We start from the raw sequence: 17,687 nt of genomic DNA on the forward strand, positions 1-17,687 counted from the left end.
GGTCTTCACTATCTCTACCTTTTGGGTCTCCTCTTGCTCCTCTGGAAATAAGGATGCGTGCAACCGATCCATTGCATCCCTAAGACGATCCCTTCTTTCTTGTTCTATGTCAACAGCATGATCGTGTTGCTCTTGGATTGATGGATGTGGGTGCTCTTCCATGGATGGTGGTGATGGGATGGAGAGATCATTCTGTGGTTGAAAAGAAAGTGCACTAGAGCTTGAGGGTTGAATATTGGAGGTGGAAGGTTGGTCCATGCGGGATATAAGATTTTGGAGTGTAGAGGTGAGACCAATGAGAGAGGTAAGTGTGCTCTCCATAGAGGTTTGGGGTGGATAGGAGGGTTCATTATTTTGGAAAAAGGGTGCATGGTAGGAAGGTGGTTCTTCTTGATAAGGATATGGAGATGGTGAATATTGAGGTGGTGGTTCTGGGTGTGGTTCATGTGGTGGTTCGTTCGGCTCATAATGTGGTTGGTATGGTGGATATGGATTAGGGTCATATGGGATGTTTGGTGGTAAGGCGCTTGTGAGTTTGGTGGTTCAAAGGTATGTTGTGGAAGTGGTTCATAAGCATAGGGTGGGGCTTGTTGGTAACTACAAGAGGGTCCACCATATCTATCATCTTGGTATGCACCTCGAAATGGCTCTTGACCATAGTAATTTGGTGGAAGTGGGTTGTCACGAAAAGGTCCACCATAACTATTGTCCTGGTATGCATCACAGAGTGGTTGTTAGTGATAGCGCATTGGAGGGGGTTGTTGCCAAGAGGGTTGATCAAATCCTTGTGGCTCCTCCCATCTTTGATTCTTCCAACCTTGATGCATGCTCTCATTATAGCTTCCATTCCTTATAACAACATTGGAATCAAACTTGAAGCCAGAGGGGTGAGAATTCATAGTAGCAAAAGAAAATAAAAACAAAAATTAATGAAAATAAACTCCTAAAATTAGAAACACTAACAAGGAAATGAAAAAACAAATATTTACAATAACCAATAATAAGGTACACGTTTCTAATTTTCCGGCAACGGCGCCATTTTGACGAACTGATTTCTGCCAGTAAAGAATTTCATAGAAATAATCACGTTGTAAGTATAGTTCCTAAACCAACAGAGAATCCTTTCGTACAAAAGTTTTGGTTGTCACTAAAGCAAACCCAATAAAATTTATAACTGAAGTATTTAAACCTCGGGTCGTCTCTCAAAGAATTACAGGAAGGTGTATTTATTATTGGTTATGAGTTTTCTGGAAAATTTGGATTTTGGGCAATGGGCACAAGCATATGATTGTAAATTAAAGCAATGAAAATTAAAAAGAGGTTTTATGTAATTAAAATAAAAAAATCCTTGACCGGGGGTATGATTAATTGGAAGTTCTATCTTTGTTGGAATTTTCTCAAGTGTAGTATCAAAAGGTTGTTATTTTCACTTAGTTAATCCTTACTAGATAAGGGAAAGTCAAGTGATTGAGCTAACTCTTATTCGCAAATCCTAATCCTCTCCCTTGGAAAGGACTATCGTTAGTAAATAGAGAATTAGCCAACAACTTCCAATTTAACTAATCACTTGAGCATTCCAACTCAAGTGTCTCCTTTTAATAAACCCCCATGTCAAGTTGGGAGTCTACTCTATCAACATGCATACCATCTTCGTTGTTGGGAGAAGGGAGTAGAAAAGAGACATGATAATAAAATTGAAAGTAATTAAATAAATAATAAAATTAAATAAAAAAGTACTCTTTGAATTTATAATTTAAATGAACATTGAACCTGGAATTGAGAAGAAGCAATTCTAAAATTAAGAGAAATCCTAAATCCGAAATCCTAAGAGAGAGGAGAGAGTCTCTCTCTCTAAAAACTACATCTAAAACCTAAAATTGTGAATTTGAATGTTGTGTGAATGAATGGATGTATTCCTCCACTTTATAGCCTCTAATATGTGTTTTCTGGGTCAAAAACTGGGTCAGAAACAGCCCAGAAATTGCTGGGGGCGAATTTTGCCACGTGCAGGTCGCTGATTTTTCTGTAGAACGACGCATCCGCGTGATTCACGCGTGCGCGTCATTTTTATGTACGGACATTATATCGAATTATATATCATTTCAAAGGCTCGGGTGTTAGCTTTCCAACGCAACTAGAACCGCATCATTTGGACCTCTATAGCTCAAGTTATGACCGTTTGAGTGCAAAGAGGTCAGGCTGGATAGCTTAGCAATTTCTTCAACTTCTTGTATTCCTTCCACTTTTGCATGCTTTCTTTCCATCCTCTGAGCCATTCCTGCCCTGTAATCTCTGAAAACACTTAACACACATATCAAGGCATTGAATGTTAATAAGAGATGATTAAACATAGCAAATTTAAACCCAAAGAAGCATGTTTTCAATCATAGCACAAAATCCGGAAGGAAAAAGTAAAACCATTCAAATAGTATGAATAAATGGGTAAAGAGTTGATAAAAACCACTCAATTGAGCACAAGATAAACCATGAAATAGTGGTTTATCAGAACCCCTGAGATATAGTGCTCGGATCACTATCCAGGATTTTGCACCTGTACGCTCTGATGATCCGAAGGGATGCGAGCGGGATCTATTGCCACCAACCTCACATCTAAGCGCAAGCGGGACGAACCACCACCCTTACACCGCCGCCGCTACCTCGACAGGCGGGATCCAACCTCGGCCCCAGCCGGGAGCATAGCATCTCATAATCTCAATATAAAATAGTAGTCCAGGGGTTTTTCAGAAAAACATTTTCAACACATCAATCAGGCTCAATATCTTACTTCAAAATCATTCTTGGCCCATTTACTTTTAAATAACAACCGTATTCAATTCACATCTTGCCAAGAATCATTTTTCAAAATGGAGCCACTTTCCACGTCTTTCCAACACTTCCAAACAATCACAAAACCATGCCAAATTCAAAATCTCTTTGAAAGACTCAAAATCATTCATTTCTAAATCAAGATATGGTCGTAAAATTCCTTAGCAGAGTCTCAAGACTTCAGGGAAGAATAACCTAACTCATTTCTTAAATTCCTTGAATACCTCCGAAACTTTAACTTCTTGAGTTGAATAAATAGAATAGAGTTTAAACCAAAACCAAATCGTGTTTCTAATTATTCCAAACCAATTTCAAAACCAACCAAACTTAAGCCAAAACCAAATCATTTTTAAATCGAAAACCAATTTCAGTTTCATTCTTAAATCTATTACCAAGTGCTCGGAAAGTGTTTCAATTTTAATAAATCAAAGTTTCAGGAAATACTTCAAGCTCTTCCCAAAATGTCCTAAAGTGACATAGATTAATTGAAAACCAGGTTTATTTTAAATCCATTAAAACCCCTCCAAAATCTGTTTACTTAAATTAAATTCCAAAACATAAAAAGTTCCATATTTAAATTGATTTTTAAGACATAATTCCTTTCTTAATAATTACATCCAAAATATAAAAATTTCCTTAATAAGGCAAGTTCAAACATAATTTATTTATCAAACATTTAATTCAAAGCATAATTCATTATTTTTAAAATAACGTTCCAATCAAAATCTCAGATTTTATAAAAATTTCGACAGCATCTCCACTAAAACTTGGACTTTGCCACCCTATCTGGGTCCCAACCAAACCAATCCTCAACTCTTTCCAACAGGTTCAAGACCAAATCAGTTTCTAATAAAACAAAAACTCAAACTTTCACATTATCAAAAATCATTTCAATTCAATCAAATCTAGAAACCTCCAATTTATCAAAGCAGACATTATCTCAATAAAACAAGCAACCATATTCATTCAGGACAAAATCAGACAATTCATAAGACTCACATAATTACCAGAAACATGTTTTACACGGCATATCTATTTATAAAAATTTTCAATTTAAATTAAATTAGTTTGTATAAAGGCCCCTACCTTGACTCGTCGAAACCATAACCCAAACACCTTACTGAGTCCTTTTCGCCTCAACTCGAAATTACTGGCAACCAAAACCTCGGCTCCAAGCCACTTTCGCAATAACCATAACGACACTAGTCGCAACATACAATAATTAGGACTCAACCCCACGTTATTCAAGTTCACATTCATTAACCAAACACGACAGAATACTAACGCGAGACTTTCTGAAACATAAATACTTACTGAACTTGCGAAACGAAGCAGCCGCGAACTCTGAGCACGTCACGCAAACATCGATACACAACCCTACAACTGATAACGCCACAACACCTCAGCCTAAACTATAAGAACAATAATCTAAAGGGATTTCAAATCGAAAACGCTTACCGAACGAAGAAGGAACGGCTGAACCGGAATAGCGGCGGTCTCCAAACTGGTTTGGCGGCAGCCCGGCAGCCACATCAAGCGGCAGCGGCGACCAAAACTCTGGCGATAGCGGCTGTAACAAACAGGCAGTGATGACAAAGCTCCCAGAAACTCAAAAGAAATGAAGACCAACTTAAACCCTTACCGGCAGTGGCGTTCCCAGCGGCAGCAGTGGCAGTTCTCAGCGGCAGTAACGGCGGCATGGAACTCCGGCGATGCAGCAGTAGCGCGAGCATGACGGCGAAGAGGCCAACACGCGGCGGCGACAGCAGCTCCGCAGTGGTTCTCCTTCTTGCGTCCTCTGTTCACAACCCCAATGGCGGATCTGATGGCGGGCCTGAAGGCAAGGCGAGCTCCCACTCTTCTTTGCGAATGGCGACGGCATCTGGCAGCAGGGAAGATGGACGGCGGCGGCAACCTCCTTCCCGCGGTGGCTCCCTCTCGAGTTATCTCTCTCTCTGCCAGATCTCTCTATCTCGTCGGCGTTGGGTGGCAACAGCGGTGCAGGCTTCACGGCGAGGACGACAACGGCACCAGGGACCTCGCGAAGACGGCGACTGACACGCGCCCGTGGCGGCTTCTTCTCCTCTCTTCTCTTGACTTGTTTTCTCTCTCTCTTTCCTCCTGGTGGTAACACAACGAAGGCGCGACGGCGGCGGTGAGGTCCAGCACGCCAGCACGGTCTTCTTCCTCTCTTCCTCCCTTCCTCCGCAGTCCCTTCCCCTGCTTCCCCCTTCCTTCTTCCTTTCTTTTGTTTCTTCGGGTAGCAGCTGCTGCTGCAGCTTCTGGGTGTGTGTGTGGCTGATGGGGAAAGTGGGTAACGAGTTAGGGTTGTGTGTGTTGAGTTTTGGGATTAGAGTAAAATTGGGTACAAGGGTAATTTTGTAATTTCAAATAAAAGTAGGGGATAATATAGTAATTGAAACCCAAATTAAATCCAACACTAAATATACTATTTGTTCATCAAATTCACAAATTATTTTCAATAAAATGTTCAAACCCCAAAATTAGAAATAATATAATTAATTCCTTTATTTTTTCAAAACAACAGTATTAATATTTAAAATGCTAATTTTTCAATTCAAATCATATAAAGATCCCTATTATTTTATAACTGCCGACTTTATAATTTAAATATACAAAATAATTCAATAATTATAAAATTAGATAAAATTCTAATTTTAAATAGCCAAACCTCAATTTTTAAATTTCTAAAACTTTAAATTGTAATTAGTAGAATAATCCATAATTATAGAGTTTGGATAAAAATCTTAATTTTTCTCAAATTCAATTAATCAAAACTACCTTTAATTACCTTAAGATAATTTATGAAATTAAAACTGTAAATAAATATATGGTATGAGATTAGTTTAAAATAGGACTTTTCAAAAGTCTTGGGTCTTACAATACACATATATATACATATCCAAAACCCAAATTTACATAAACAAAATCCTGTCTCTCCATAAACTTCTAATAGGATCAAAGGGAACAAGTTATACGGAGAAAAAAATAAGTATATATATATATATATATATATATATATATATATATATATATATATATATATAGAACTATACAACCCAAAAAAGTAACTCGATAACCACTTTGTTTTTGGAGCTAAGACGCCTAAAGAGGTGCCTCTCGACCTGCATCTGAAAAATAATAATATAGTACGGGGTGAGAACCGGTGGTTCTCAATATGGTAAAGGTGCCATACATATAAGATATAAGGTCCTGGGAATGTCAGAGGCAATCCTAGAACGCCGACACTCAGATTATAAAGCTTAAAGTATTAAACAGAAGCCATAAAAGGTGGTGTTCTAAGAGTATCTGGGTCTAACTTAACTTAACATTAAATCTAAGTCTCACACTACCATTCCTCCATACCTCCACCTCCGTCAGCATTTCATAGACAAATAAACAGATAAAGTCAAGCACAAGAAGGTTGCAAGTACTACATGTAATAAATATACATTTAACTTGGCGAGTACACTTAGGCACACCTAGTTAATGCACAAACAAGTAATTCAAGTAGTATGCACATGATGCACGCCTGTCCTATGGCTGACGAATCTCATCTGTCGGTTATCAAGCCAACCCGACAAGTCCGGTTTGCTATACCATTGGACTGTCCCCCGACGTGCATCCCCATGAGTTTATGCATAACTTTTACTCATATATATATATATATATATATATATATATATATATATATATATATATATATATATATATCAAATCGCTCAATGGGGGTACCATTCCCGAAAATTTATAAGTACCCGGTCATCCTTACGTCGCAGGGTCAACAGAGTATCGAGTTTTTGACTTGGTACACATGGTAACAAGCCACGGTACTTTACCCAAGGAATCTCGTATCTCAGATCATTTGATTATTTAAGCCAAGTATCATACATAATCTTTCATGTGATTATTCAAGCCAAGTATCATACATGATCATCTGGAGCATTTCATAATCAATTCATCACTTTTCAGCTTTACTTCTCCTTCAAGTTATCCCCATTTCCTAACTTCATCTGATCATCAGGTTTAATACTGTTGTTTATGACTAAAGGAATGAAAATAGAGGTTTGAAAGTTTGAAACAGAGTTTAAAACTCAGAAAAATCATGTTTGCTGAAAAGAAGGCCACGCGTATGCGTGTGAGTGTAAAAATGCAGCTCGCGCGCGTGTCTATTAGTCATGCGTACGCGTAGTTGAAAACTTCATGTCACGCGTGCGCGTGGGTCATCGCGTACGCGTGGGCGTATGTTTCTTTAAAACAATCAGATTCAGTAGCAAAGCTGCAGAATTAACAAAAAAAAAACAGTTTTTGATTATAATCTTCCAACACCCATAACTTCTTCGATTTAAAATATTTTTCACCCGTTCTTCGAATAGCGTAAACTTCGTGAACCCAATTTTCACTTTAAAACAAGTTGGAAGCAAATTGAGGGTCTAAAAACCAAGTTATGCCTCGCCGAAGTTTGGCCAAAAACCAACTTTTTGCAAAACCCCTTTAACCTTATTTACATCCAAAATCTCCATTCCATTCCTTACCAAACTTGCCAATCCCAACACTATATGCTAGTATCAAAACTCAACAAAACTCTAAACTATTTTATCAATCACCATTCATCAACATTACACATTTCAACAAATCAATCTTGCCTTTAACAAAACTCAACAATACTCTAAACTATTTTATCAATCACCATTCATCAACATTACACATTTCAACAAATCAATCTTGCCTTCATTCAATATATTTGTAAACCTATAATCACCAACTTACTCATGTTTCATTGTATCATCAATATAACAACAACCTCCATCACATAATTAAATCACATCATAAATATGAAAAATACTAAGCATTGTACATGTCCGTGCGTTTCAGCTTATCCTATGGTCATCTAGCCTAAATTTTCACAGAACATTATATATTAAATGCAAGAAACCTAAACCATACTTTGGTCGATTCCCACGTAGCGATCAAAGCAATTCTCCCAAAACAAACATAGCCCCAAAAACCCAACAAAATACTAATGCACAGCCTCCACCAAAATTTCAACGTCCACAATTTCAAGTTCCAATTATTTATTCACAACCTAATACATATTCATAACACATACATACCCAATTTAATACCCGAAACATAAATTCAATAAATTAAATAGGATTTATGGTATCTTCGCCTTACCCAAGCTTCACATAAGTAAGAGTAAACGTTTTCCTCAAACTAATTAGATCCTAAAATATCAAAGAGCAAAGAAATTCAACACCCCTACAATATTTTCGAAAATTAGGGGAAAGGAGTGGCCGGGAGTAATGAATGACTTACCTATAAAATTTTTCTGGTAGAAACGTAGAGCTCGACGCGGTGATCGCGTAGTCGCAAACAGTGCGACGATTGGAGTTCGGACCGAAGAATTACGGCGAGTTGAATTTTACCGTAAGAGTTTCAGGGAAATTTCTTTTCTTGTTTTCCCTGGAAGCTTTCAGCGTTGCTTCTGCTGAAATAAAGGAGAAGAAAGCTTGGATCCACTTAAGTGTTATACCGGTTGGATCTATGGGTCTAGTTTGAGTTCAGTTCAACTAATTTAGTCTGTTCAGTCTAATTTTAGATTGAATTTCTTTTAAATTAATGTCAAAATTCTTATTTTAATAAATACTACCCAAATTTAATATAATATTCACATTTCTAACTTTTTTTTATTAAAAATTAATTTATTAATTAATTATTTACTAATTTAACGAAATTTACAAGTTGATATCTCCCTTGCTTCTTACGAAATTTGTTTTGGTACGTATGTATATGCATGCCCTATATGTATGTATATGTATGTACCTACGTATAAGCAACGTACAAAAGATAAAGTGAAACGTATATATTAACGCAAAATAAAATTACTAATAAATGTTAACGCCATAACTCCGTAAGTGTCATACATGTAATGAGTATGACAAGAGATAAAAATAAAAGATTACAAAGTTTAGAAAATAAGTGCCTTTCTAAAAATATGAATGAAAGTTATATGCATTAGTTTGTGCATACGTTACGAGTTACGACAAGAATACAGTGAGGCACGTAATTTATTAAAACAATTCAATTTGTATCTATAAGGAAAAAAAAAAAGAAAAATTCAAATTTTTCATTAATTTAATTTTTATAAAAGTTAATAATTCAATCATATTAACATATTATTAGTTTATTACAAGCAAAAAACATTGACTATTATATAATATTTGTTAATGTGTATTTTATGAGTTTAAATTTTTTAAAGTGAAAAAATTGGATGATAAATTATAAAGTTAATTATCATTAATTTTTTGTAACTTTCATAAAATATAAATCACATTATCTTAATTTAAGAATAATTAATTTTTTACTTTATTATTTTACTAACTTTTTTACTTTACAACATATCATTCATATTTTATTCCCCAACCCCAACCGATAGTGCTTTAACGTTTATTTTGATATAGTTTTTATTTTTTAGAAATAATTTATTAAAGCTAATTTGTTAAATATACCTTTTAAAAAATCATAGCGTGCTTAATAAATTAAAGTAAAAATTATTTTTAATAAATACAAATAACAACAATAATAATTATATTTAATAAAATAATTTTTAAAATTTAAATATCATAATAGACATAAATATAAAAAATAAATTTTAATATTTATTAATATATAAAATTATATTAGATTTTTTAATTCTGATAAGTATAAATTAACTTTAAAAAATATATTTTTAGATATTTTTAAAAGTATTCATAACTTTTAAGATATTTTTTATGCTTTTAAAAGTATAAATACTTTTAAAAAAAATATATACCAAATTAAATCAAAGATTAAGATCAATTTTTCTATTTCTCCCGGTCCCCTCATATGATCAATTGCTTTTTCCTCTCCCCCTTAACATATATAATTTTATTATGGGAAAACATCTGAAGTTTTGTTTTTTTCTTTTATGGGAAAATATTTGAAGGTCACGAATAAATTCATGAAGAAAATATTTATGGAATAGAATCATATTATTTTATAACTTGTTATAATCAGTGTGCTAACAAATGAAAAATATAGGTAATAATAAAATGGTAAATAATTACTTCTACGTTTATAAATGGCATGAAATCCGTAACGAATTTATGTTTTACAAACATAAATACATAATATAGTGAAATGAGATTTCTTTCTTTATTCTACACTTAAAACATTCTAGCAATTAAATGCATTCGCGGTCTCCATGATATGGTAACAATATTTTAGACTTTTTATTTTTTTAATTGCCATAATTGGGTTTTTACCCTAGCAAAAACGAGTTATATTTTGTTACCAAGTGAGAATGGTCACAACCAAATTAAATCCTGATAAAATCTTATAAAATTTTATTGCCTTTAGTTTACCCCTAAACTCATAACCGTAAATTACAATATATATTTTTTTATTATACTACATATCCAATAAATAAAATATAAATTAATAATATCTATTAACACTCTAGTATATATAAAGAGATAAAAGAATTGGTATCCATTTTTTAAAAACAAAAATACATAATAATTTTTTATTTTCAAGAATTATACTATCTTAAATGGTAAAAACACATTAATACATATTATCCATTAATAATAGAATTTTTTTGGTATCTATCATTTTTTTTGTCTAAATTACTTAAAAATATAAGATTCACTTTTTTATTTTTTAATTTTATGTCTAAAATTCAAACATCAGAAAAAAACTTTAATAATAATAATGTTTTCTGACCTAGTTATGAAACATGTCAACATTTCGAGTGAAAATCAAGCCGGGGTCTCTACTCTCTACTCTTTAGTAGGATGTACATGACCCGATCTGGTCCGAAGATTCGATCTACCCTCGAACACTTTAAAGGTTAATTTAGTGTGATTTTATCAGGTTTAGAATTGGATAAGGGTTTCAAAAATAGATCCGGTCATTATTTTGTGTCGGGTCCGAACCATTAGGGGTGGCAATGGGTAGGGTAGGGTAGGGTTTGAACCCAACCCTAACCCTACCCGCGGGTTGAAAAATACCCAACCCTAACCCTACCCGCGCTTAATCCGCGGGTATCCGACCCTACCCGCGGGTTGACAAAAAAATATTATAATGACACAAATATCTCATAAATAACACAAGTATTCTTGGTTCAGTGGCTAGAAACCGTCCTTAGTTCAACTCCCATATGTAACATTTTTAAACATATATAACACATATTATGAGGGGTGCGGGTAGGGCGGGTAGGGTTGAGACTCAACCCGCACCCTACCCGCTCCGCAGGCCAACCCACTTCGTGCCCAACCCTACCCGCAGCGGATCGGATTGGCAACCCTACCCGACTGAGTTGGGTCGGGTTGGGTACCCGCGGATAGGATCCATGTTGCCAGGCCTACGAACCATAGCTCGGGTCACCCGAACTCGGCGCAGTGGTCCGGTCATCATACACAATTAATATTTTGTGTTATTAGTGATGGATGATGGCTATTTTTATGTGGAATTTAAATATTGTAAACCTTAATATTTTGTGTTATTAGTCATTATAAGATTATAAGTTAATGTTTTATATTTAAAATGCATAAGACTTTAGACTAATGCATAATATTGTGCTATATTTGTATTGATTTAAATATTTAGTGTTATTAGACAATATTAGTATTGATTATGGTTATGCTTTAATTTTAGAGAATGGTTGGTTCTTGTTATATTTTTTTAAGTGAATTTTACTATGTAAATTGTGAAATAATGGTAGAAGATTAGGTGATTTTTATATGCTAAAGATCCAGTTTTTATTCGGTTTTTATCCGATTTTTACTCGGCCTGAATGTACATAGATTTTATCGAGTCTAGAATCGAATTAGAATCTAAAAATTAGGTTCGGTTTATATTTCGGATCGGATTTAGATTAAGCCAAAGTCAGTATAACCCGACGTATGTACACCCCTTACTCTCTAGTCTACCACTCATCATTAATAAAATCTCACTAGTAATAATTCACATATATTATGAAGTTTTACAAAAATTGTGGTTATAATAATATTCAAAATTCCAGCACTTATTGAAGAGAGATAGAAATTAAATATTGCAATAATATCGGCTACCTGCTGCTTTCTCTAATATCACCTTCATATATATAGTTTATTTTGTTGCATATATATATATATATATATATATATATATATATATATATGATGCAGCTATATTATTGTGGAATGAAAAATTTCGAAAAAAATTAATTTAAAATAGTCAAAATTTATTTTATTTTTATATTTTTAATAATTACTAAATAATTAAATAATTTTAAATATAATACATATATAATTATAAATATTATATGTAAAATTTAAAATATTAAATTAAATAAAATAATTTTAAATTATATCTTCTTTAACATAAATTATTTTTAATTTTTTTTTCTGCAATAAAAAGTTACGCAAGTAAATAGGATATATTATATTTACTTTAATAAATGATTATTCACTTAACTAAATTGAATTAGTTTAGTAGTTAGCTCACTAGTTCGCTTAAATAAGTGTTAGAAGTTCGAATTAAATATTTGTGTTGACTTGACGCTAATAGTTAATGCAAAATTATAATTAAAATTTTGGTAGACTAGAATCCTTCTTTAAATTGCGGTAGACTATAATTAAATTTTTTAAATTATAAAAAGATTTATTCATTGTTTGGAGCATTTAATATATTTCAAAAAAATAAAAAAAATCATCAAATGACTAATTTGTTATTAATTTTTAGGTTCAAATCCGATCCAAAATTTATAGATTCAATTGAATTAGATATAAGATATTATTGAATTTTTTTTAAAATTATTAAAAAATTCAAAACAAATTTAAAAATGATTTTTTAGACTTATTTATTTCTAAAATATTATTAATATTTTTAAATAATAGAAATAAACAATCAAACATATATGAATAATAATAAAAATAAAACAATCAAATCGAATTATTCAAATTCCAATAACAACCAAATAATAATACAAAATTTAAAATATTAACATTTCAAAAAAAGTACGATATCCTATTATTTATATTTTTTTATTTATTATTCATATTTGTGGATCTGTATCTAACCATATTTAATTATAAGTTATATTGAAATTCGATTTAATAAATCAGTAAATTAGATTATATTTACGAATTACGGATCAAATATAGATAAATATTACAATATTATAAATCAGATTTAGATTTATATGTCTTTAATTCTATGTATCTGGACATGTATATTTGAATATATATTTTTTATTTTATCTTTTATTTTGGTTGAATATAAAATTGTTAGTAAATTGAGAATTAAGAGTAATTTTTATTAAACAGTCCATAATTAATGAAAATAGAAAATGATAAAATTCAATTTCAAGATTTTTATTGAACAAGGATATAATTGATAATTTAATAATAAGTTTTTTTTTTAAAAAAGAGTGGCAATTTATTGTCGAACAAAGAAAGAAAACCAATGTCATATATAAATATTTGTTGTTTAATAATGTAAATAAATTATTTAAAACAGCATTGTTTTATGATGAAATTCAAAACAGCATTTATTTTGAAAGAAAGAGAAAATATTTTTTGAATGAGAAAAGTCAAATAATATTTAAAAAAAAGATAAGAAAAAAACAAAAAAAAGAAAGAAGAAGAAAGTGTCATTAATAAGGTTTGCATGGCAAATGCCAACTCTTCACTCTTCGTTCTTTCTTTCTTTCATTCATTCATTCATTCATTCTCTCTGTTCTCTGAATCCAATCCAATTCAATTCAATGCATAAACAATGTTTCCATTTTCACTATTATATATACACAACAACTCATTCATTCATTCACTCACTTTCATCGTTTCATTTCAATTCCAATCCCAATTCCAATGGTGCATCACCCACCCAACTCTCACCCCGAGCTACCACCGCCGCCGCCGCCGCCGCCGCCACCACCACCTGTACCACCGAGGCCCTTTGCCGCCTCCTTCTCTTTAAGGTGGGCGCTCGGAAACCGCAACCGCAACGCCAAAATCCCCAGGCGGTTCCAATTCGGAAGGCTGCCACTCCCTACAACCGGAGGTGTCAACCCGGTTCTCCGACTCGGGTTGTCGCCTCTGAACCCGGCTCGACGTAGCGCTCTCCTTATCAACCCTGAACCCAACTCTAACCCGAACCGGTTCGCTGCTTCTCCTCCAAAGGAGAAAATTTTGGTTGAACCGGTTGAGGGTTCGGAGAATACACCTGAGGATAAGGGCACAAACAACCTCTTGCTCCGGTTTTGTGTGAAAAAGAGGGACCTTTCTGCTCCCAGTGCTGATCCTGAACCTGAACCCCAGGCTGAGGCTAAGGCTGAGGTTGAGGAGGCTGAGGTTTTGGAGGAAGGAGAAAGTAACCCTTTGGTGAAGACATGGAATTTAAGGCCGAGGAAGGTTGTGGAGAAGAAAACTGCAGTGAAGGGTAGGAATGGTGGCTCGTTGGGCCATGATGCTGGCAGAACGAGAAGCAGGGTGCGGCATGGTTCATCAAGTCGGGGTAAGAATGGGGGGCTTAAGGAGCTTAAGGAGAATGGTGGTAGGAGGAAGGAGGAGGAAGAGGGGGTGGTGTTGAAGACGGCAATGCTCTCATTGACACTGACAAAAGAGGAGATTGAGGAGGATTTTCTCAAGGTCACTGCTGCCAAACCCCCCAAGAAGCCCAACAAGAGACCTAGGGCTGTTCAGAAGCAGCTTGATGTAAAATCATACATTCATTCTCTCAATTTCATTATTCCATTGCCATCCTTTATTTTTTTTTTATGGTTGTTCTGGATTTCATGTGCTGCTTCTGCTTGTTTTGTTAAGCTTTTACCCTTGTAGCTATTTGATTATATGGTTATTGGTTTGGATGCTGATATGATTTAGAATTTGATACTCTTAAATCTTGTGTGATTTATGTAGCCAACCTCACATGCTTAGTTGTTGTATCTGTAATTAGATGCTGTTGTGGTATTCATTTGATGAATTTAAATATTTTCCCCCAATGCTTGGTATGATCAGACGATTATGTTGTTTGGTTTGTATGATAATGCTAGTGTTGATGTAATCATCGATCAATTTCACCAATTTTACTGGTTATATTGGATTTCATGTGCTTAAGCTTGTTTTTTATTTGAACCATAAACCCTTTGTTTAATTATATAATCATGACGTGATGATGATTTGGTTTTCCTTGTGTTTATATGATGTGTTGTTATATGATATATGACGGTAGGGGTAGGTTTGTTTGGTTTGTTTTCCTGAGGATGATAATGCAGATCTTAATGTTTGTGATTTTGCAGGCAGTTTTTCCTGGCCTTTGGTTGACAAGTGTGAGTGTGACCCCTGATTTATACCAAGTTCCTGACCCACCTCTTAAGGTTTTCACCTTCATATATCTTTTTACTTCTCTGACTGTTTGCCTAGATGATGAAGAAATGAATATGAACGTGAAAAGGAAGAAGAAAAAGATCCTTGTGCTTTTAACTGATCATCTGGGGCAATACGTATCTAAAGTGAGTTTGTATCTAAAGGGAAAATATAAAGGTGTATCCTCCTTTCAATCATGTATGGTTTAAGATTCTGATGCACTTTGGCTTGAATTAAAGGTGGATACACCCTTGTTAGTTCATGTTGGTACAAATTCACTTTAGATGAGCTTTATTTGAACATAGTGGTTAGTGTTTATTGTAATAAGCACCAAGCTAATCTAAGCCACTTGTTCCAAGAGCGAAAAAGAGAACAAAAAATAATTGTTTGATGTGTTAAAATTTTATTAGCAACAATCAAGTGTTCATTCAAGTTCTCACTAAATGATATTGTTACTCTTTGGAGCAATATGGTGATCATCTTGATAATCTGTTTGTTTTTTACAGGGTTAGGGTGTTCACTTGCTAGTTCTGGGATCAGAATGTTCTCTGCAATTCTGACATCTTCGAATATCAAACTGTTCTGTCTTAGTGACATCCGGAGAAGGTATTACCATATAGTGCAGATCATAAGAAGAAGAGAAAATAAATGTTTGTTTCTGTGCCTATTATCTGTTCCTCGAGGCACCTAATAAGAAACAACCAACCTGTTCTAGTAGTCAAGTGGTTATAAGTAGTCAGTCAGCATTGTACATTATTTATGCTTTTCCGTCGGGTTTCTTTGTCAAAGTATTTATAATTTATGGACTTCTAGTAGTATCTTTATCTATATCTATATATTATATATTTTCGTTTTTCCCTATAATTCATCCTATCTTTTGACATCGTGGTTTACTTGCAAGCATATCACTATTGATGTGTTCATGGGCTAATTTTATTAGAAATAATAAAAGGAGTATAACTTTAAATATTTGACATACTAGAGAGGATCCAGTAAAATTTCAATGTATTAATGGGAGGATGAGGATGGTATTGATTTGTTTAGTTTCCCTTTCTCTGGTATTTGGAATGTGCGTGTGAATCTAATTGCACAATCTTTCTCTATATCTCTTTAAAATATTTTGGCGCTGTCAGATATTGATGTCATTACCATGTTTATGTCTATACAAAATCTAAGGGCTTTAGATTCCACATTGTTTCTCTCTAACTTTTTGCTTGAACGAGCTGGCACATTAATGCCAGGAAACAAAACACTATAACTCTTGGACTTTATGTAATTTGTAATTTTACTTATGCCGTGTGCATTCATCTAATCTAACTGTTACATTCAACCCTTAAGAAAACTAAATAGTTCTGACATCTGAAAGAGTTCCTTTAGTGCATAGTTTTCATTTGATATCAGGGCCTGTTTGTCTGGCACTTTCGAATATGTAAACCACAGAACATTTCATCTTTTGCTGTTAATAATATATTTGTTTCTTTTATCATATTTGAGACAAGACAAAGAAATTGCTTGTACATTGATGCTATTTAAATTATTCTTTCATTCTTGACTCTTGTGTGATACGCATAATTGTTGTCATTGAGTTGCATTCTTAGTTTTCTTGTCTGTTATTTTTACTTGTTTGCAGGATATACTCTCATTACCCTTGGATTGTTTATGCATTGTCCTTTCCTCAATAAAGATTGTAAACTATAGAATCCAAGTTGGTGGTTGAAAAGAATGAGTGCTTTGCTCATCATTTGTGATTAAAAATAAGAATCAGAAAATCTTAAGATTTTTCTTAATGGCACCAACTATAAGACCAATGGTATCATGAGACTAACTGTCAGGTGGCTAAAAAGGAAACTAACAAGAAAATAAGATAAATATGACAGAAATGAGGATGCTATGTTGATGAATAAAAGGGGGGAAGGGGGATGGGGGTTCTTGCCTATTGTTTGAAAAGGTGGTAGAGTCCTGCTTTTGATGGTTTGGACATATGAAGAAAAGGCCTGTAGAAGCCCTAGCAAGCAGAGTGAATCAGATGGAGAGTAGTCCATAGTTAGAGGAAGAGGAAGGCCTAGAAAACTATATGAAAACCCTAATTTAAACTTGATTCATCATGAAGTATTGTATTGTTGTCTCTTTAGTAAATTTCTTCCATTGTGCTTCATTCTCTCTCCTAATCAATGCCTCTGCATAAATGAGTAACCTGCAAAGATTGATTAAATGATGTAAAAAGTTTATTGTTATCCAATTTTTCTGGATGGCATAATAGCAAATAACAATGGCTTAGTAGCTAATAACTAGTTTAATATGAAGTCCTTGGTTGCTCTTCAAGTATATGATATAATATATACTTGTTTTGTTTTGTTTTGAACTTTTGATATTAGCCATCATGTGTCAATGATGTGTTTTTGTGCACAACATTTATAATGTATCATACTATGAAACGCCGCGAGGATAACATGTACTTGTTTTCTG

At 33.7% G+C, this 17,687-nt stretch overlaps 1 protein-coding gene across 1 annotated transcript; it reads left to right on the forward strand.

Moving 5' to 3' along the window:
- The first annotated feature begins 13,724 nt into the window (after positions 1-13,724).
- LOC130962476 (uncharacterized) lies at positions 13,725-15,733 on the forward strand. The gene is made up of 3 exons (XM_057888683.1): positions 13,725-14,570; positions 15,155-15,367; positions 15,728-15,733. Exons 1-3 carry the CDS (start codon positions 13,725-13,727, stop codon positions 15,731-15,733), a joined length of 1,065 nt encoding a protein of 354 aa, XP_057744666.1.
- Positions 15,734-17,687: the final 1,954 nt, after the last annotated feature.

This window comes from Arachis stenosperma, chromosome 2 (genome assembly GCF_014773155.1).
Source record: "Arachis stenosperma cultivar V10309 chromosome 2, arast.V10309.gnm1.PFL2, whole genome shotgun sequence".
Lineage (NCBI taxonomy): Eukaryota > Viridiplantae > Streptophyta > Magnoliopsida > Fabales > Fabaceae > Arachis > Arachis stenosperma.